Source organism: Pogona vitticeps, chromosome 1 (genome assembly GCF_051106095.1).
Source record: "Pogona vitticeps strain Pit_001003342236 chromosome 1, PviZW2.1, whole genome shotgun sequence".
NCBI lineage: Eukaryota > Metazoa > Chordata > Lepidosauria > Squamata > Agamidae > Pogona > Pogona vitticeps.
In genome coordinates this window covers 344,647,783-344,668,685 of record NC_135783.1, presented here as the reverse complement: position 1 = coordinate 344,668,685, position 20,903 = coordinate 344,647,783, and the positions used below count along the sequence as shown (strand labels likewise).

Sequence of the window (20,903 nt, the reverse complement as noted above, 5' to 3'; positions counted from 1 at the left end):
AATCTGCCTGCTTCTCAGCATGGTCAGTAATTGTCACCATTCTGGCATAACCCAGCTCTGATGTTGAAAATGAGCTGGGTTGGGCGGGGGGGGGGGGGGGAGGGAAGAGAGAGGGGATGTTTTATAGTTGCAGGGCTGGGCAGTTTAAAAAGGTCTGGGAGCTGCATCTGGCCCATTCCTGTCCCCACCCCTGATCTACATAGGCCACACCTGTAGATTTTGAAGAAACCTTGAGGAACATCATTTTAGGATTCCCATTTTTGTTTGGGACCAGAACAAAGGAAGAGATTAATTAATGAGCAAAGATAGCATTTAATAGTATAATCATGTGTCCTTTAGAACAGTCGTTCCCAGCCTTGGATAACCCAGATGTTCCTGGACTGCAACTCCCAGAAACCTCAGCCAACACATATGGTGGTGAAAGCTTCTGGAAATTGCAGCTCTGGAACACTTGGGTGATCCAAGGTTGGGAACCACTGCTCTAGAAAAAAAAAGTTGCCAGTCCATGGGCATGGGGGAGGGGGGTCCCACAAACTACACATGGACTACATGTGGCCTATTCTTTCCTACATAAAAAGTAGATACACCCTAAGTTTGTTAAAGCTTAAATAGACAAGTACATCAGCCCTGTCTGTCTGGTTTGACCTGAAGGTTAAATAAGATGAGTGTGCTGTTGTCATTCAAGTTATGGGGAAATGTTTTGCACACACAAATGTGCCTGGATCTACTAAATCAGGATCCATATCTAATATTGTCTGCATATTTCAATGGAGTAATCTATTTTTGTCTTCTCTGTTTAGATATTAATGACTGCAATCCTCACCCATGGTAAGTACTCAAGGACATACTCCTTTTTTAATGTCATAATACAATGGTTGAATATAAATAAACTTTTGAATCAAGGCCTTCTAATCCCTCTACTCTCAACTTTTATCTTGGTCTCGTGGAGCCTGATTTCTGCTCCACCATGGTATATGAGATTTGTAGCTGTGAAGATTCTGTAAATATTAGTTGTCTGAAAAAAAATTGAATATACCCACTAAAACTGGTAATATAATTTAATTCTGAGTATTTGTAATCTATATTAAGAGTGAAGGGGAAACTAGGAATACAGTAATGAAGTGGATGGCATGGAAACACTGTGATGCAGAGTAGTTTTGCAATATTCAAGATTACATAATGTCTTAGGATATATTATGTGTCCATTTTGATAAATCACAGACTTAATTGTGCTTTAAAAAGGGAAGTTTATCTGCAAACTTATATTCTGCTCCATATTTTCAAACCCCTTCGTTTAATGCATTCCTATGGCTCCCAAACTCACCGTTGAGCGAAGTTCCTCCATAGCGCCGCTATTTTCGCGCCCTCGGTAAGCGAGGGCAGGGCGCGAAAACACTTGCGGTGGCCATTTTGGGCACCCGGCGGCCATTTTAGAACCACCGATCAGCTGTTTAAAAAAACATCGCAATGCTAAGATCGGTAAGCAAAACGCTTACCGATCATTGCAATGCAATGTTTTGCCTATTCAGAACATTGCAATGCAATCGCATTAGCGATCTAAAAAAATAGATCGCTATGCGGATTCGTCGTTAAACGGTGCAATCGTTATGCGAGGCACCACTGTAATAGAAATTTTCATTTCAATTAGCTATTTTGTCTCTTAGTTTATGAAACTACTCTCACAACCTTCATTGCAATGATTGGTTTGTCATTTTTACAGTTACAATGGAGGCATTTGTGTTGATGGTGTGAATTGGTTTCGCTGTGAATGTGCACCTGGCTTTGCTGGTCCGGACTGCAGAATTAGTAAGTACCTACACTATATAGAGAAAGGGCTATGGAGGTCATGCTATTAACCTAGACTCTTTGTCATATGTAACCCTTGACTTGCTGTGCATTAAACTGTATCCTAAATATGAAGGGGAGACTAATTATTCATAGGTGGTGATGCTGACCTTAATAGAGAATGGTGATTTCTTTGTCTGAGGTCAGAATCCATTTCCTCATTTGATGAACACAACTAGAATGACCTGATTTAAATGGTATTGAAACTCTACAATCAATTTCTAAGCAGATTTTTCATGAACCTTTTCTGGCTTGCTCATATTGGTATAGTTGAAGAGGATTTCCATATATAATCTCTTAATACTTCCGTAAGACTTTCCAAAGTGTGTATCTATGTGTACTATAAAGGGACGTGGTGGTGCTGCGGGTTAAACTGCAGAAGCCTCTGTGCTATAAGGTCTGTAGGTCTTCAACTGTAAGATCAAGTCCACGCGACTGAGTGAGCGCCCGTCGCTTGTCCCAGCTCCCGCCAACCTAGCGGTTCGAAAGCATGCAAATGCAATTAGATAAATAGGGACCACCTCAGTGGGAAGGTAACAGTGTTGCGTGTCTAAGTCACACTGGCCATGTGACCACGGAAGATTGTCTTAGGACAAACACTGGCTCTATGGCTTGGAAACAGGGATGAGCACCGCCCCCTAGAGTCGAACACGATTAAACAAAAATTGTCAAGGGGAACCTTTACCTTTAAGTTATGTGTACTATGTGTCCAAAGTACAGTGGTACCTCAGCTTACGAACGTCTCCACTCACGAACATTTTGAGTTATGAACAGCTCTGTTTGGAAAATGTTGCTTCGACTTGCAAACGGAGCTTTGACTTATGAACGAAAAAAAATCTTTCCTGCCATTTTTTGACCTAAGTTCTTGTTAGGTCAAAAGAAATTTTTTTTTAAAAAAAAAATTGCTCCCTAGTGGTAGAGTTTTGAATTGTGGTGCTGGAGGAGACTCTTGAGAGTCCCGTGGACTGCAAGGAGAACAAACCTGTCCATTCTAAAGGAAATCAAGCCTGAGTGCTCACTGGAAGGACAGATCCTGAAGCTGAGGCTCCAATACTTTGGCCATCTCATGAGAAGACTCCCTGGAAAAGACCCTGATGTTAGGAAAGTGTGAGGGCAAGAGGAGAAGGGGACGACAGAGGATGAGATGGTTGGACAGTGTCATTGAAGTGACCAACATGAATTTGGCCCAGCTCCGGGAGACAGTGGAAGACAGGACGGCCTGGCATGCTCTGGTCCATGGGGTCACGAAGAGTCGGACACAACTAAACAACTAAACAACAACAAGTGGTAGAGTATGGATTAACCGGCTTTGCTTTAGTTCCTATGGGAACTAATGCCTCTACTTGTGAACAGCGCCTCAGCATAGGAGGAGCCTCGTGGCACAGTGGTTAAACCGCTGTACTGCAGCCAAAACTGTGCACACGAGCTGGGGTTCAATCCCAGGTAGCTGGCTCAAGGTTGACTCAACCTTCTATCCTTCCAAGGTCAGTAAAATGAATACCCAGCTCGCTGGGGGGGGCAATGTGTAGCCTGCATAATTAACTTGTAAACCGCCCAGAGAGTGCTTGAAGTGCTATGGGGAATACAAAAGGTAAAAGGGAGTGCAGGGGATGGAAAGGAAGGTTTGAGGATAGGAGAACACAGAGTATATAATCATCCGTTCTATTCATATTAAGTATGTATGCCTCTGATCCACTCATTTTCCAGTACAAAAAAAATCTTTGTATTCTTTTATTTATTCATATATATATATACACACACACTATTTGATTATCCTCTGTATAACCGCTTATATTCATGTTTTAATGTAAGTCTAAGTTATTCCAACTCTATCATAGAATCGAGACCAATTATAGAACACATCCCCTCTTTGATTTTCCTTCTGCCATGGACATATCAGCCTATCTGGAAAGCTATCCATTTCTGGCACTTCCCATATTTTCTCAGTACATTTTTACCGTTTCTGTGCCTCTATTTTCTTCCAATCTTGGGGAGATAAAGTTAAATCCAAAACAGTAGTCTGATTTTTAAAATCACCTTTTCTGACTATTATAGCTGGGTATCCCACGTGGAAACCTCCAATCCCCTCTATGTTACCAACCATGTTACCTGGCATCTCTCTCAATAAAAACTGTTCTGGAGTTTCAATTTCATTCAATTGCTGTTTAGCCTCTAGTGGTTTCCCCTTCATCAGGTCTTCTGTCTGCCCAAGTTTCTGACTTATCTGCTGAAATCCTATTATTGCCATTCGCATGGTAACCATCCATTCTTTGTCTGACAACATTCCCACTAAGTATGTCCTCCTCCTCCTTGCCCAGAAATTATCACAGTATACTCAGAATCCACACAGTCCAGCCAAAAGAGGGTCCAAAATAAACGTCAAACAGGAAACCAGTCTCTTCTAAAAAGAAAAAAACGTCGTAGTCCTGTAATAACTCCAGATCTAATTTTCTTCGGTCCTCCGTCTGTTCTGCTGAGTTCCTCTCGCTGCTCAGTTAATAGTTGCCTGTGCCTCCTGCTCCAAAGCTGTGGTTTTATTTTCAGAGTCCACTCAGTTAGTAAGGGAAGTCCAGATTGCACAACTTTGACAAGATTTCAGTCCCTCTTGAGTGGTATTTCCTCTGGGATTTTTTCCAGAAACACAAAGTTTTTCTCGCAATGTATCTAAATGACCTTGGCCACCTTGCAATACACTTTCTATTTATCAGATAGTTCGCTTTAGGGGAAAAAAAGCAAGCTGGTATGCTGGCTTGCCGCTTCCTCTCTCTCCTTTTGGTCAAATATTTTCGCTTTATTTTCTTCCAAATATTGATGAGGTTATTCATAAATCAGAGGCTTACTTTGCTGTTGTTTCTGTTCTCCTTCCTCGAGAAGTTGGGGGTGGAGTTTTCCCACAGCTCTCTGCCATAAGATATGGCTTCCCGTCTCCGGTCTGCGCGTAGGTGAATTTTCAGAGGGAAGAAAGACCCGGTTGCTGCCAAATCTTCTACCCTTCTGGGCTCACCTGCTTGGGGGTGCCTCTCCTGGCCCCCCTTCCGTTCCCCCCTTCTTAGGGGGACGGGCAGGCCGGACGGTTCCAGTTTTCCCCGGAGCTGTTCACCGGGTGCTGCTGGCTTCACTGCAGTCAAGCTCCGCCTCCTCAAAATTAAGTGCCCCCATGGGAGGCATTATCGTTCACTCCTTCACATCATTGAGAGAATGGATGTCTTCTTTGTTAATGATGCATTCAAAGGTTAGTGTAGGGAAGCTCACAGATTCAAGAGGTTGTTTTCCACTAAGCTCCTTATGATCTCAGTCTTCCTTAACTTATCTGGTAAAACCTTGAGACAAAAAGAAAAAAATGGAGATTGGTGAGCCAAGGAAGATGCTAAGAATCAAGACACGAGCGAGAACTGAGAAAAAGATTAAATGTTTGTGCTTAAAAGCAGAATTATGGTGCCATCAACATACCCTCTAACTTTCAGCTCTTCTGGGCGGGCTCCCCCTCGCTCACGCAACTTTGCCCCTGTGCACATCGCACACACGCGTGTGCACACACACACATTCTGGGTTCTGTTGCAACTGGAACCTAACATGATTGCTGCACGAAGGAGGAAGACAGCTGCATGGAGGGAGGCACAGGAGCACACCCAGCTTGGAGGGAACCTTTGCTGCTATTATATTCATATAAGCATATTAGTATTCTTAAGTGCAAAATTCGGATTGGAAAAGGGTACTTATAGCTCTGGTTGGAATTCTCACTAATCATTAGGTTCTGACTCTTGTTGGAATCCGGAGATCAATAGTAAGTGAGCGCTACCTTTTTGAGCTACGTATCTATTTAGCATCTTCTCAGAGAAGACAACTCAGGATTCCTTGAAGATAGTAAGCTACTTTGAGCAGTACATTGTAGTGGAAAGGCAAAGTTAAAACACTCTTTAAAACATTTTCATTTTTGGAATACTTTTTGAGTGAGTGACTCTGCTAAAATGATGATGAACTTTAATTAAGCTACATATATGCAAAATGGCTGCTGCATTTGTTGCTGTCTGAATAAATGTCCCTTTATGTCCAATTGAGATCTAGTTGGGCTGAACTGCATCCTAGAATTGTAACAGTTTACACCCTAGGAATTATATTAAAATGTTTCTGGTGTTTCTTCGATTTCTAGATATTGATGAATGTCAGTCTTCCCCTTGTGCATATGGTGCTACTTGTATTGATGAAATAAATGGCTATAGATGCACGTGCCCTCCTGGGCGAGTTGGCTCTCGATGCCAAGAAGGTAAGTCAAAGCTTTTAACTAAGACCAGTACCAAATGCTACTTGAAGTTCAGTGTCCTGTACACCACAGCATATATTATAGTTTAGCTGTAAACTGAAATTGCTATTCTCTTTTGTGGCTTAGATCTGTACATAGATCACATTACTGCTTTCTCTTTCCTCCCACACCCCAGTGATAGGCTTTGGGAAGTCCTGCTGGCTGAAAGGAACATCCTTTCCACACGGCAGTAGGTGGGAACAAGAATGCAACAACTGCCACTGTCTGGATGGCCACATTGACTGCACCAAGGTGAGTATCTGACCTCAAATCTAAATTTACACTGCAACCTTCTCTTCCTCTGAATTCTGCAACTCTGTTGAGATATTTCCTCCCCTGTTAACTAAGTTAATGTGTTTCTATGACATGTTAACCATACAGCTACATTAAGAATTGTTAGTTGCTAGCTGATCATCATTTGATACTAATATGATGTTTAAGAAAATAGCTTCAAATGAATGAGAAAGAAGGATAGTTCCACACTTGCATGTTCTAACCAGGAATTTCTGCTTTAGAGAAAAGTGAGTTTGAATTCTAAGGCACCTCCACTGCCGTTTTGATGATAAATGTAACAAAATCACCTCCAACTGGTGTCTCCTAAGCCTGAAAATACCGAGGCTGAAATCCCATACAATGCTGGTTGGAGATGAGGGGCCCTTTCCCATCCTCATGACGCCATTAGAGCTGCTCAGAAGCCAGTTTTAGAGGGTCCTATAGCCCTCTTGAACAAGTGTTTGGGAGGCTACAGTGGAGATGGGGAGTTGCACCATCCCCTTTTGCCCTGGATTCCACTTTTGTGTGGTTTCAGCCCCAAGTCTTAGAGCTTCCTAATACTAAGCTCTGATAGGATAGGAGCACTGTTTTCTCTTATGTCTTTGAATAAAATTCAGGCTGAAGAAAAACTCCCACCTCCCCTTCTGCTTTCTCTGTCTCCCACCTAACATACTACTTTTGTAGTTAATGTAGGAGAGAAAGGAGAAAGTCTACTAGTTGGAAACAAATTCCATTACTTTCATTGGAACTTGGACTGAACATCTATTATAGCAGAGGTCCCCAACCCCTGGTCCGCGACCCAGCAGCGGTCTGCGGCCTGTCCAGGACCAGGCTGCAGACACAGATCTACCCCCATGAGCGTGTTCTGCCCCCTGCGAGCATGCCATGCACATCCATGTGAGCACATTCCGCCCCCTGAAAGTACACTGTGCGCATGCATGCAAGCCTCCCCCCCCACAAGTGCAAGCTCCACCCCCCCTTGCAGGTGTGCCACACACCACCAACCGGTCAGTGATTGGGAAAAGGCTGGGGACCACTGTATTAAAGCTTCCAATGGTCATGCTGCTCAAACACGTAAAATCTCTATTTTGCAGTTCCAAATAATTAGTGGCTTCCAGATGGCTGAAAAAGTATTTCTGTTTTCCCTTACTCTAGGTCTAAGGAAGACTGATCTCACGCTCTTCCCTTTCTGCTTTTTCAAAGTCATTAGAAGTTATTGTGATCACAGTGTGGAAAGTATCAGTTTGTTTCTCCTTAGTGAAGGAAGCTGTTGGACTCAGCAGTTCTGTTTGACTTCATGCCCTATCTTCTCAGACTTTCCTGGACCATGCAAACGATTTCTTAGGTATTTTTGGACTGTATCTGCCAATAGCTGTAGCTAGCATAGCAAGTGTTGAAGAATGATAGGAGTTGCAGTCCAATGACATCTACACGGCCACACTTTTCCCTTCCTTGACCTAAGCAAACTACTGCAGTCTCTTTGCAACAAAACAGCTGCATAACAGATGCTTTTGCATGTGAATGAACAAACATGCTGTCTCCAGCTGTTTCTTTGACTCTAAAGCAGTTGTTATACCCTAAAGTGAATACAATTATCTTGACTTCTAGGTGTGGTGTGGGAGGAAACCTTGTTTGTTTTCCAAACCTGTGGACCATGCTAGCTACCAGTGCCCCAGAGGTCAAGAATGCCAAGAGAATATGTATATCAAATGTTTCCAACCACCTTGTGCTGACTGGGGAGAATGCAGCGAATCGGAACCCCTGCTTGCCAACATCAAGTGTCCTCCCAATTCAAACTACTTGGACAATAGCTGTGCAAGAATTACTCTGATTTTTAACAGAGACAAAGTACCTCAGGTGAGAATGTTACATCTTATTAAGACCTTGACACCTGGAATGAATCATTCTGCTTGCAAGAATCTAGCTTTCTGTTAATTGGAATGTCTCAGTAATGGAATTTTGGGAAATAAATCTGTCCCTATAGGTTTTTCTGAGCCAAGAACAGGAGGTGCTGCTCCTAAACATGTGAATTGTTTTGAATTCACTCTGTAACCATTTATTTTGTATGATTGCGATTTTAAAATACTATTTTAAGGTACATAAGCAAAGTGGCATTATGTACAATCTGTCCATTTGTGATTTCTTGAAATGTTTCTTCATCCTGGGGGTTTTCATGTGTTCTGCTTAAAGTTCTCACTTTATGCTTCTGTGTGTTTTAAGGTTGGGGTTGGGTTGTATTTTAAATGTCAGATAAGAGATGGAGAAAATTAATATTTTTACTACAACTCAGTAAGCATGGCTACTGGCCATACTGTAAATATCTTCTGGTTGCCAGAAAGCACCAAAGTAGTTCAGAAGATCAGTCTATATTTTATAGACTACAACGAAGCCTTTGGTTGAGTAGATCATAAGAATCTATTGGTTGTTCTGAAAGGAATGGGAGTGCCTCAGCACTTGATTGTCCTGATACATGACATTTTGTGGACAAGAAGCTACTGTTAGGATAGCATATGGAAAAACAGAATTGTTCTGTATAGACAAAGGTGTCATATAAGGGTGCATTTACCTGTTCAATACATATGCAGAACATATCTGCATATGTATTGAACTAGATCCAGATGAACAAAGAGTAGAAATTGGTGGAAGAAACATTAATGTAAAATATGCAGATGACAACTTCTTACTGGCAGAGAGCAGCAAAAACTTGAAATGTTTTTTAGTGAGAGTGAAAGAAGAAAGTGCCAGAGCAGTTCAAGTTGAACGTTAAGGCCAAAATCGTGACTACAGAAGAACTACACAGCTTTAACATAGGCAATGAAGATATTGAAATAGTTTGAGATTTTATATATCTTGGTTCAGTCATCAGTCCAAACGGAGACTCGGAGGTGGGGCATCGTTGAGGTGAAGATCGGACATACACAGGTCTTGCTCCTGGGACATACCAATCCCTACCCAGCTGGAAAGATCCCAAGAGGGATCTGAAGACACCTTTCAGGAAAGGAAGACATTGAGCAACCAGTGACTTCAATTTGAGCTTGGATGTTCTTCTTCGTTGCAATTTGAGCTTGGATGATTGTTGAGAGCCAAGAGATCCAGCTCAGAGGCAAGCATAATAAGCACCAGCTGGGAAAGGGCCATCTTGGCACAAAGCCTGCAACGCCCCAAGGCAGAATGTGAGTGAGAACGAAAGAATTCTGAAAATATACTGCAATCAAAATCAACATAAAAGAAACAGTAAGCTAAAACAGTTGTTGGATTTAGGGGGTATTGAGATTAAAAACAAACAGAAATTGAAGAAAGGGAGGAGGGGAGAGGCACATGAATATGGGTTGAAACTAAATGAGACAGCTTGAAGCGGGTCCTCTACTTCCCCAGCTACAAAATGGTAAGGAAGATAATTTCTTAAAACAAAACTATAAAGAAATAGCACACTCGCTGTCTCTGTAACATCATCGGAGAAAGTTTTCAATGTGTGAAGTTCTTTATTCTATCTGTCCTCCCACCACCTCCACCTCACATCCACCACCTCCACCCCACATCCTACCTTGTGTGAGAGTGTCAGACTATGCTGGACTATGATCAGACCCAAGGGAGAAAGGGGAGATTATTCAAGGCTGGAATAAAAAGGCATCTCTGTGAATTATTGGTGAAGGAGTGAAAGGACAGAAAGGCTACTGATAACAGACATTGCTGAGAGGAGGCTCTGGAGACATAACTAACTCATTAAGTTTGGGGAATTTGTGGACTATTTTACAATGGTGTCCCGCAAGACAACGTTAATCCATTCCATTGAAATCGCTGTCTTGTGAAAACATCGTCTTGCGAAAACCGTTTCCCCATTGGAATGCATTGAAATCCGTTTAATGCGTTCCAGTGGGGAAAAATAGTCGTCGTTTTGCAAAGATCGCCCATAGGGAAGCCATTTTGCGAAGCGCGGATCAGCTGTTGAAATGGCTCTTGCGAAGCATCGGTCCCGAAAACACCCGTTTTGCGAAGCGCTGATCAGTGTCAAAATCGTCACCTTACGAAAAACGGTTTGCGAAGCAGGGACCCAAACATCGTCCAGTGAAAATCGCCCATTGGAAACACTGTTTTACGAAGCACTATAATGATTGCAAAACCTCATAATCATGCAGATTCGTTTTGCGAGGTCATCGTCTAGCGGGGCACCACCAGGAGGCGGAAGAATCAGAGGGAAGGAAGAGAACTACAAGGAGGAAAAAGAATATAAACACAGGACATTTAAAAAAACAGATTAAAAGAAAAACATTAATAGTGACATCTACTGCATTTTCAAGAGAAAACAAAAGAAAGAAGAAAACAAAGACTATTAACTTAATTTCCATTCTTACCTTAACAGAATATAGAGACATTGGAACATTAATGGGTGTGATATATTCTTAATTCAATATTGAATTATCTGATTGTCAAATTAGATTTTTGTTTTAGGAGGAGTATATTAATTTTGAGATACCTTACACACAGCTTAGTTAAAATGGCTGCAAAAGGATCTAATTGGGGAAAGACACCAAAGAGTTGTCCTCAACCGATTCAGCCCTGGTCAAATTAATGAGTCAAGAGTCTTTGAGAGATTGGCAGCAGAACCTCCAACAAAGTCTTGAAGCCCTAATACAAAAGGGATTGCAGGAAGTTTTAATACAACTTTCTCAACAAATTAAAGAATTTAGGAATCAGATTATAGAGACAAAGAAACAGGTGGAAAAAACCAGAAAGATATCACAAACTGTCAGAAAAACAGGATAAACTAGTAGAACTAGGTAAAGAATTACAAGAGGAACAGATACCAAAACCAGGATGAGAACATACTATTAAATATGGAAATGGATAAAGTAACATTTCTACTTAGACTCCAGAATATACATGAACAGAAAGAAGAAAACATAATCAATTGTGTATCAGAAGCGCTTGCACCAATCCTAGAAGTAAAACAGGAGGAAGTGAAACAAAATATAGATAAAGCGTTGAGAGTTTCCTCAGCTTATACAAAGAGGCATAAATTACCGAGAGAAATACATGTTAAATTTATAAAAAACACCTTTAGAAATACAATTCTGAAATCTGCTCAAGGAAAGAAATTGGAGATAAAAGGAGAAGAATTTAAGATTTTGAAGCACATTCTGTGGAAAATACAAGAAAAAAAATGAACACCTGACAAATTATCTCAGACAAAATGCGATAATATATAGGTGGCTAACTCCAGAAGGGCTTACTTTCCAATTCCAGACCCAAAGATACTTTATAAACAATCCAAAGAAAGCAGGGGGATTCATGGAGAAAAGAGGGGGGAAACCAGAAAGAAAGGAGGAAAAAAAGAGTAGAAAAAGAAAAGTAAAGCTGTAAAATAGAGGAGTCAGAGTCAAAAGAGAAAAACAGATTCAGAAATAGAAAAAGAGGAAGAAGAAATAGAAACCAAGTCAAAGATGCAGACAAGAGGCATTTTAAAAAGAGAGGGAAAAGCAGATAGTAAAACCAAGTCCAATGAAACTTGTTTCCATGTAGTACAGTACAAGCTTGTAGTACCAAAAACGTGGAAAATTAATGGGAAATAATCAAGTCAAACAATACAAATATTTGGACATCTGGTTTCATCAGAATTTTTCTGATTCTGATGAAACCAGAGGGGAAGAAGTTTTAAATCTCTCGAGAGCTTGGAGGATCCCGGTGAGTCTCTGGTGTAAGGCAGAGTTTCCCTTCACTAGGGCTTATTTTCAGGGTAGGAATTATACTACAGTCATCTTGAAAAATCATACTAGGGCTTATTTTCAGGGAAACATGGTATCATTGAGATTCTCATAGAGAGAATCTGAATAGTGTACTGTTTTTTCTGCCTGTGAATTCACAAGTACATGTACCAGACCATCAACATTACATTTTATTTCAGTGTTAAGGGAGAGTGAAATTCCTAAGTATTCATAGGAGTCTGGGGAGGCAAAGCACCCCACCCATGCCCCTTCAGGTCTTTATTAACATGAGATCGATTTATCTGATGAATATGTGGAGAATTTTAGCTTCTTTGTGTATCCTTCCTGCAAGATAGGGAAGAGAATTTAATTAAAAAGCAAACCAGACCAGTGAAACTGGTGAACGCTTGAGGAGAGCTTCTAGTGTTTCTGTGTACCTGTTCACCGAAGAGCTAGTCAGGAAGTCTACCTTGCCCTCATATATTAATTATTAATTGTTGTAATACTAGGATTTGTTCTGATATCAGAATACAGTTTAATTTTATGAAAAATTGTTTTCTTCTTCTCACAGGGCACAACAGTTGAAAATATTTGCTCTGAAATCAGATATCTACCAGCCACTAGATCTATTTCTAGTGAAAGAATGTTTCTTGTGCTGTGTGATCTGTCCTACTCTGTTGAGAATGCTGTGGAAGTTGCTGTTGTAAGTAGAAATTCATCTAGGAGTAGAAAATATCTTGGGCTGAAATGTGCTGGAGGATGGCCATGATCTAACTGAGAAGAACAAAAAATGAATGTTGCTGTGGGTCTGTGGGATCCCTTCTGGGTCTGCAGTCCTAAGAAATATATAATCCTTTCCCTCAAAGAATTAATCCCAGCAGGGAGAGGGGTGTCTATGTCTGTATTGTTGTTCCTATGGTGCCGTTAATAGTAGTTTCGGGTAGAGCAGTTTACCTTTTGGGGGAAATACTGCAGGATGAAAGGCTTAACTACTTAATTATAAATAAAAATAAATTACCATATTTGCCAGCGTACAAGACGACTTTTTGGCCCCGAAAAACATGCCTCCAAGTGGGGGTCGTCTTATACGCCAGATGCACTTCCAGCAAACCCTCCCTCCCAGTGAAGTCACTTACCTGGTAGTAAGACCGAGTAGACTTAGCCCGCCCCTCCTTGGTAGTTTGGGAACAGCCTGACTCTAGCGCCGAACAGCTGACTGTCTGGAACCAGGGCAGCCATTTTGAGATAACCACATGGCTGCTGCCTCTCCAAAATGGCTGCCGCCTCTCCAAAATGGCTGCTGCCTCTCTGCTGTCCTCCTTCCAGCAAACCTTCGCTCTCTCCCAGTGAAAGGAACTAAAAACAACAAAACGAACTCCCCATGATGCAGCTAAAGCAGAATCACACATGCGGAAGAGGGGGTAGTCTTATACAGCAAGTATATAACAAACTCTACATTTTGAGTGGAAATGTTGGGGGGGTCATCTTATACGCCCAGTCGCCTTATACGCCGGCAAATACGGTAACTTATATGATTACTTTTTTTAAAATGAGAGATCTGATCACAGGCCTTCCTCACAACTGCTGCATCTGAAGACCAGTTAGAGCAGACACAAAACTGGCTCTCATTCGTGAAGGAAATAATGTTAGCTTATGCGGGTTAATCCGCAGAAGCCTCTGTGCTGCAAGGTCAGAAGACCTGCAATCGTAAGATTGAATCCATGCGACGGAGTGAGCTCCTGTTGCTAGTCCCAGCTCCTGCCAACCTAGCAGTTCAAAAACATGCAATTGCGAGTAGACAAATAGATACCAACATGATGGGAAGGTAATGGCGTTACGTGTATAGTCACGCTGGCCACGTGACCACAGAAGATTGTCTTCGGACAAACGGTAGCTCTATGGGTTGGAAACAGAGATGAGCACCGCCGCCTAGAGTCAGACACGACTGGACATATAGTCAAGGGGAACGTTTACCTTTACCTTACCAGAAAAGAACTGAACACACTTATCTGTATCAGCCCTTTTTCTTGTTATAGCTAAGGCCAAAAAAGAGCAAGAATCATGCACTGTTACCATTGGAGTTGAGCTCAGAAGAGTTAATTTGGGCACTTCAACTCCCCATATCCCTAAGCTAACTTAAAAGAGCAACTTAGAGACTTCTTTTCTAAATTAACTTTTTATTCTTGATACGCGTTATCAGTTTGCTTCCAAATTATGGCAACCTAATGACTCAGTGACTTGCAAAAATTCCTATTTTAGGTCCCTGCTAAGATCTTACAAGCTAATGACTGTAACTTCTTTTATTTGAGTCAGTCTATTTGGTATTAAGTCTTCCTTTTTTCCTTCCTTCCACATTCTTTGCTTTCCTAGTGAGTCTTGTCTTCTCATGATACGTCCAAAGTACACATGCCTCAATTTCCTTGTTTTAGCTTGTAGCAATAATTGATGCTGAATTTGTATGCCTTTCTGGTGGTCTATGTTAGCTTAACGTCTCATCCAATAACACATTATGAATGAAATGTAGTTCCTCCTTACTGTTTCAGTCATCTGAAAAAGAAGCAGTTGCTTAATCCGAACACTGCTATATTTGAACTGAAAAACCCAACAAATTTATAGCAGGCTGCCCACTCTGTTGCTCATGTTGAAAATGAGTTGAGTGAATCTATGCAGTTACTGAAGCAAAATGCCTCAGATACTCTTAGCCTGAAAGGTAAAATGAGTCCAACTTGGAAGCTAGAAAGGATGTTGGGAGAAGATTCACTAACGATCAAAGTCTGTTCCATGCCACACATTTGCTATGGCCAAGGGGGAAAGGTTCTTACACCTTTTGGCACAGTGTGGGTCAGATATTCTTAGCTGGGCTATCTTTGCTTACTAGTACAGCTGCAGAATGATCTCAGTTATGATGCAAACTGAGGGAAGTACACAGTTATTTATAACAGAGTCTATCGTTAGTGCAAAATGCCTAGCCAGATAATATATCAGAAGACTCCAAACGATGACTGTCTTTAGTTAGTGGTGTAAATAACATGGAAGTCTGCTGTGTGTTGCTTACCATACAGGTAATAGGTGGCGTGTAGGGTACTAGAATAATGCTTCCGCACATTATTTTATTATCAACCAGCATTTGGGCTTTAGCAAAAACTGGGAATTCTTAGGTCTCCAGACTTCAGTTTGGTTACCCAAAGAAGTTGGAATATACATTGTTGTGAATCTAAACATCACTCTTGCTTTCTCTTCTCAGTCTTTCATCTCACCTCAAGATGAGACTGATAACAGCCTCATACAAAATGCTGCAAATACTATAGTAAATGCCATCACAAAGCGACAGAACAGCACAGTTATGCTGGCAGTGACTGAAGTCAAAATAGAGACTATTGTGATTGGGAATCCTCCTTCAGGTATGGAAGAACATTTGCACCCTTTAATAACATGGCTTTGAATGTAACTGCAGGTAACATGATTCTCTTGTGGGGGGGGTGCCTTTTTGGAATTGTTCCTTCATCTTTTTTTTTCCTATACTGCAGCTATTTGAGGCTGCAACATGAAGTGAAAGAATCTGAGGGTAGAACTAATTGAAACCCTTCCCTTTGCACAGTTTTCCCCTTTGATGCTGGGGAAAACATACAGTACTTGGATTAGGAGAGAGCACAATTCAGAAAAAAAATAGTGCAAATAGAAAAAAAAAGTTAGAAGCTCCTTTTCAACCTCCTTGCTCCCATAGAGGTGGTTGTCAGTTTCAATTGGGGGGAAGGGAGGTTGTTTGCTTGCTTGCTTGCTTGGCAAACTGGGAACAGGGAAGGCTGAAGAAAGAATTATGACCTGTATTATCAAGTTAAGCCCTTGTTCCTACAAGTGACGAGATCAAATTTCGGTCCCTCTTCCTGGAAGAAGGACTGTGTGGTTCAAGAGAGTGACCTCAGTGCATATTACTGCAATACAGTTCTTGCCAGCTGTGTGGCCCACATAGCTGCTTAGTATTTCAAATGCCAGGCTTGATACCAACAATAGTACAGCTTTCTCCTCGCTCAATTTTTGTCTAGGTTCAGTGTCTACAATTTTCTCTGAGTGCTGAGAAATATTTTCCTATTCGTAAACATTTACTAATGTTGTCATATGAATAAATGAACATTTTCACTTGGGGCAGTTCTACCAGTGATTTTTGGGGGAATGTGGGAGGTCGCTACTGTATTAGGGAATACACTAGAATTATTAATCTGAGAATTCTAAATTCTTCACCAAACTACAAATCCCAAGATTCTGTAGGACAAATCCACACAGTTACAACTGCTACAGTCATGTGGTGTAGATACAAATGCTTTTGAAGGCTCTGATTACAAATATGAGCCCATCCATTCTGTCTCGATAAGCTTTTGCTTACTTCTATGTGTATTTGGCTTGTTTTCTAGATTACCTGGTTCCAATCCTCTGTGCAGTTTGTAGTATCGTCTGTTCAACCTGTATAATAATCTGTGTGTGGTGGACCCGAAAGAGAAGAAAAGAGCGGGAGAGAAATCATCCATCCAGAGAAGAAGCTGCAAATAACCAGTGGGCACCTCTAAATCCCATATGGAATCCTATAGACAGACCTTATAGTCAAAAAGTAATTCATTATGAACACAAAAACTTTACATCTAAAAAAAGAACTTTTGATGGGGTAGAGGAGTATGCAGAATATGAGGAGGAGGAGGAGGAGGAAGAGGAGAGAGAAGTAATGGAGGTGGATAAATTTCTTTCTCACAAACTCTCAAAGCCTTTGTCAAGAAAGACGGCGGACTCATTAGACAATAGTCCTGTTACAAAATCTCTTCAAACAGCCAAAATGGACAATAGAGCTGTAAAAAATGTGAACACAACCAGTCTTGAAGGCGGAAGAGACTAAACCTGTGCTTGGACCATGGCTGCACTGTCTGTCTTGACTGAGGGGAGAGATTGGCTTCTCTGCTTTGCATCAAGGACTTAATTGTCTGGAGACAAATGTTGATAGTTACTTTATTTTGAATAAAAAAAATAAAATAATAAAATAAAAATTTTATTTGTTTCTTTTAGCCTTGTATAAATTATTTGATGATGACTGTCAGATGATAGAGTAATCTTTGATAGTTGCTATTTTTGTAAATTTTACTTAGAATCCACTTGCTGTATGGCAGACGAGGGAAGTTTCTATTTCCAATTATTTCATAACGTTTATCACCCAAGACTTGACACTGTTTACAGAATGGGTTCCTTTATACAGCAGTGGCTTTAAAAACCTCCTGGTTGAGGAAGTTACTGAAGGGGGGGGGCATTCACATGAACTGCTCTTTGGAATCCTTATTAAGAAGTTGCTCCCTGCACTTAATTTCTAAGTCTCCCCCTCAGAAAAAAAAATTGCCTTATTTTTGGGGAGGGAAAGTCTATAGAGATCTTTCAAACTGTGGTTGGAAAAAGTGACCTTTTTGATTTGAATATGTCAATTTGTTTTAATTCCTTAGGACTGCAGTATTGATGCACGGGTCAAGTGCCTTGAAATTTCAGCTTTCTTTTTTCTATAGCAACTGTCAAAGACTGCCATGGCCATCTAGGTTTACCACAATAGGATACTTGCTATCCTCAGGCTGATATCATTAATTTTCACATTGTGTGACTGCATTTTTTTGTAAATATGTACATATTTAAATGAATTACTTCTGTATATTTGAGTTAATAACTTAAAAATATTTTGGTCTTTTTAAACGTCATTCCTTTTTAATTTATGTCGCAGAAAGGGAAGTTTTATGGCAATTTCTAAGAAAATATATGAATACAAAAAAAACTTATTTTGGTATTATGTCCATATTAGAAAGTGATGTGAATACAATCAATGTTTGGTCACATTTTTGTACTTTTTCAATGTATCACAACCATTTCACGTGTAAATAGATCCAGACGTTTTCCTCACTTTTCAAGAATGCAGAGAGTAAGCATACTGTACAGTATAAAGATAACAAGGCAATATTTTTTTTCTTCTCTTGTGAATGTCTATTACATGTGGTATTGCTTTTTTTTTTGCATTTTTTAAATACAGGCCTAATGAAGGGAACAATATTTTTCTCATTTCTTGTTTCTGTTACACTTATTCACCTCTTTGGGGGAAAAAAGGTTAACAGACTCAGACTGGAACTAGGCATTACTGTAGACCCATAACCAAAATTAGTACTTCTGAGTCTCTTCCTCTCTTTCCTCTAAGAACTATGAGTTATTCAGAATGTCGACACAGTGCTACCACCATGTTGGGTTTCTCTGCCTCTAATCCACTTCATTGGCTGCTACTTGTTTAGGGGTGGGTAAACTTGCAGGATAACAATATCATAACATATATATTGTGTCAGTAGATCCAAATAGGGGAGAAGGAGGGGGAGAGTTGGGTTTCTCTGTTCCCCAGCTATTATAATAACTGTTTCATCTGCAAAGATGGAATCCCTCATGAGAAATGGTTATTCATAACGGAAGGCTTGTGCGTTATTTGTGGGGTTGTGTTTTTTTAAGGCTTTATTATTACAGAAATGAGTTACCCTACAGTACTCAGCTATCCTGTCATTGCAAAGAAAATTGATATTTCTCTTTCAGCATTTTGGCCACTCAGTGTAACCCTAATGATTTTTTTAAAAAAGAAACATTTGTGTTTTGTACATGAATGCAAGAATTGCTTTGCAGGAACTTCCATGCAGTACATTTTGTTTGACATGTTCTATAGCTTTCGGAAGAAAACTATTTATTAAAGCATTTTATAAGAATGTTGGCATTTGAAACTTTTTTTCACTTCCCTTTTCTTTTTCTTTCTGCTTCAAGGTTCATAATGGTTTAGGAACAGCTCGTCCCTTCCATCCTAATGGGTACTGCCCAGCTGTCCCAACACAATTTTGAAGGGTTCTCTTACACTTCATTTCTGTTGCCCTCGTGAAATTTGTTTATATTGCAATGCTGCTGTCTTCCAAAGGCTAATAAAGTTCTTTCCCTCGTAATGTATAACATTTCAAACTGTCTGCTTGTCAAAGCCCTTCTTACCTACATCCTTAGCCAGGTTATGGATCTGAGAGGATAAGATGCTTATGGGCAGTAACCCTCATGCACCAAAGCCAAGATATTTTACTCCCACAGAGTCACAGTGAATTGCAGAATTCACCCAAGAGTATACCTGTAAGACAGGCATTTTACAATACAGTATTTAATTCCTGTCTCTTGTCATGAACTGTGACCTACTTTGATTCCTGCCACTAGGATAAAGGTGACAGAGAAGTGCAGCAAATAAATAAGCATTCTCAAATGAAAAGTTAAAAGCTTCAGCCAACTGTCCATCCAGTGGAGTTGGGTTTTTTTAGCAGATACAGAACAGCTGGGACAAAAATTGTCAGGAGAAACTTGAGTTTTTCTCATTTTGGTTACTTTTTTTTTGTCCCAGCAAAAATAATCCATGTTGAAGAACCAGAAGTGATGTACTTACTGAATTGTCAGTAATTTATCCCCATTTGGAGACAGAGTTGGGGGGACTGATTGTGGTAGAGGAAGTACAAGATGTCAACATTTAACTTTTGATTGTATTTCTGCATTGAGCAGGGGGTTGGACTTGATGGCCTTGTAGGCCCCTTCCAAGTTCACTGTTCTATGATTCTGTGAACCTAAATTATCTTTCTAACCTCCAATATGCTGAAATGCAATGGTATCCAAAAATTTCTTAGGAACCACCCCTTTTTTTAATCCTGGTGGATAAGGGTTAATGGAGTCCCTCTATTTAAGCTCCAAGTCTTAAACAGAATCTCAGCTGCGTGCAAATATAAATCAACCTGTCTGTTAGTAGTAGATTTTTAAAATTGATTTGAAGTCTGGTTTTTAGTCTATTCCAAGTTGAGATTTCCCCTCTAAGAGTAGGGTGAAGATAATATTATCATTTACTAATCTGATCCCACAAGCAACTGGGCTGGCACTTTTTCTCTGAAAGCCAGCCTTTCCACTCTACAAACGAAACCTCTGTGTTCCGGTACCAGCTAATGCAGCCTGTAGGTTTTTTTCTGGCCATTTGCCAATTCCTGTGTTGTTTTCTTCTATCGGCCAGCTTAATTAACCCTCAGGAGACCTTATAGCACTTGAGTGAGGCTGTTGTAGCAAAGTTGAGAATATGAAGGTTCCCTCCTTCTAAGAGAAGATTATTAGGCTGTTGTGCCGTCAGAATTCTACTATGTATACATTTTGGGAAGAGCATATGAAATCAATAGTAGCGGCAGTGCCAAACCCAGTGCCTGCAGGACGTCCACAAACAAAATGAAAAATCAATGCTTCTTTCCTACTGTATTTTCCCAGCAACGAACGGGAACTTGGAGTTATAATGATTCTAATTGTGGAGGTACAAGTATAAAGGTCCCAGCTTTTGTTCTAAGCATCTCCAATAACAGTATACTATAACAGTATACTACATCAGATAATAAGGGTATTTGTACTTGAGATGTTGGAAAATTGCTGCCAGTTAGAGCAGATGCTACAGGCCTAGATAAGCAACAATCCAATGTACCAATGAATAGAGGCACACCTTCCTAAGTACCTTTCCAGATGTGTTGGTCCCACTTCTGTGGACTGTCAGCCATAGTCTGATACTTTAATTTAGGTGTCTCAGAAGTGTGGCCTTCCATCTGGCGTTACATTGAAACTCATTAGCCTTAACTATTATAGCCAACGATAAGGGATATGAGATTTGGACTTGTCTGTTTATATGTCTTTGCATTCTAAAGTTGTTTCTGGGCTAGATCTCCACCTTAAGCTCCATCTTTCCA

General features: G+C 40.5%; 1 protein-coding gene across 2 annotated transcripts in view; it reads left to right on the top strand.

Annotated features, from left to right (window-relative positions):
- Positions 1-18,875, top strand: part of JAG2 (jagged canonical Notch ligand 2) — a 138,764-nt gene extending 119,889 nt beyond the window's left edge. For both annotated transcript variants that reach the window (XM_020800754.3, XM_020800753.3), the window contains 8 exons: positions 801-828; positions 1,721-1,806; positions 5,996-6,109; positions 6,282-6,397; positions 8,027-8,275; positions 12,692-12,823; positions 15,365-15,521; positions 16,530-18,875. In XM_020800754.3, the coding sequence (XP_020656413.3) occupies positions 801-828; positions 1,721-1,806; positions 5,996-6,109; positions 6,282-6,397; positions 8,027-8,275; positions 12,692-12,823; positions 15,365-15,521; positions 16,530-17,002 (1,355 nt within the window). In that variant the 3' untranslated portion in view covers positions 17,003-18,875. The remainder of the gene's footprint in view (positions 1-800; positions 829-1,720; positions 1,807-5,995; positions 6,110-6,281; positions 6,398-8,026; positions 8,276-12,691; positions 12,824-15,364; positions 15,522-16,529) is intronic.
- The last annotated feature ends 2,028 nt before the right edge of the window (positions 18,876-20,903 follow it).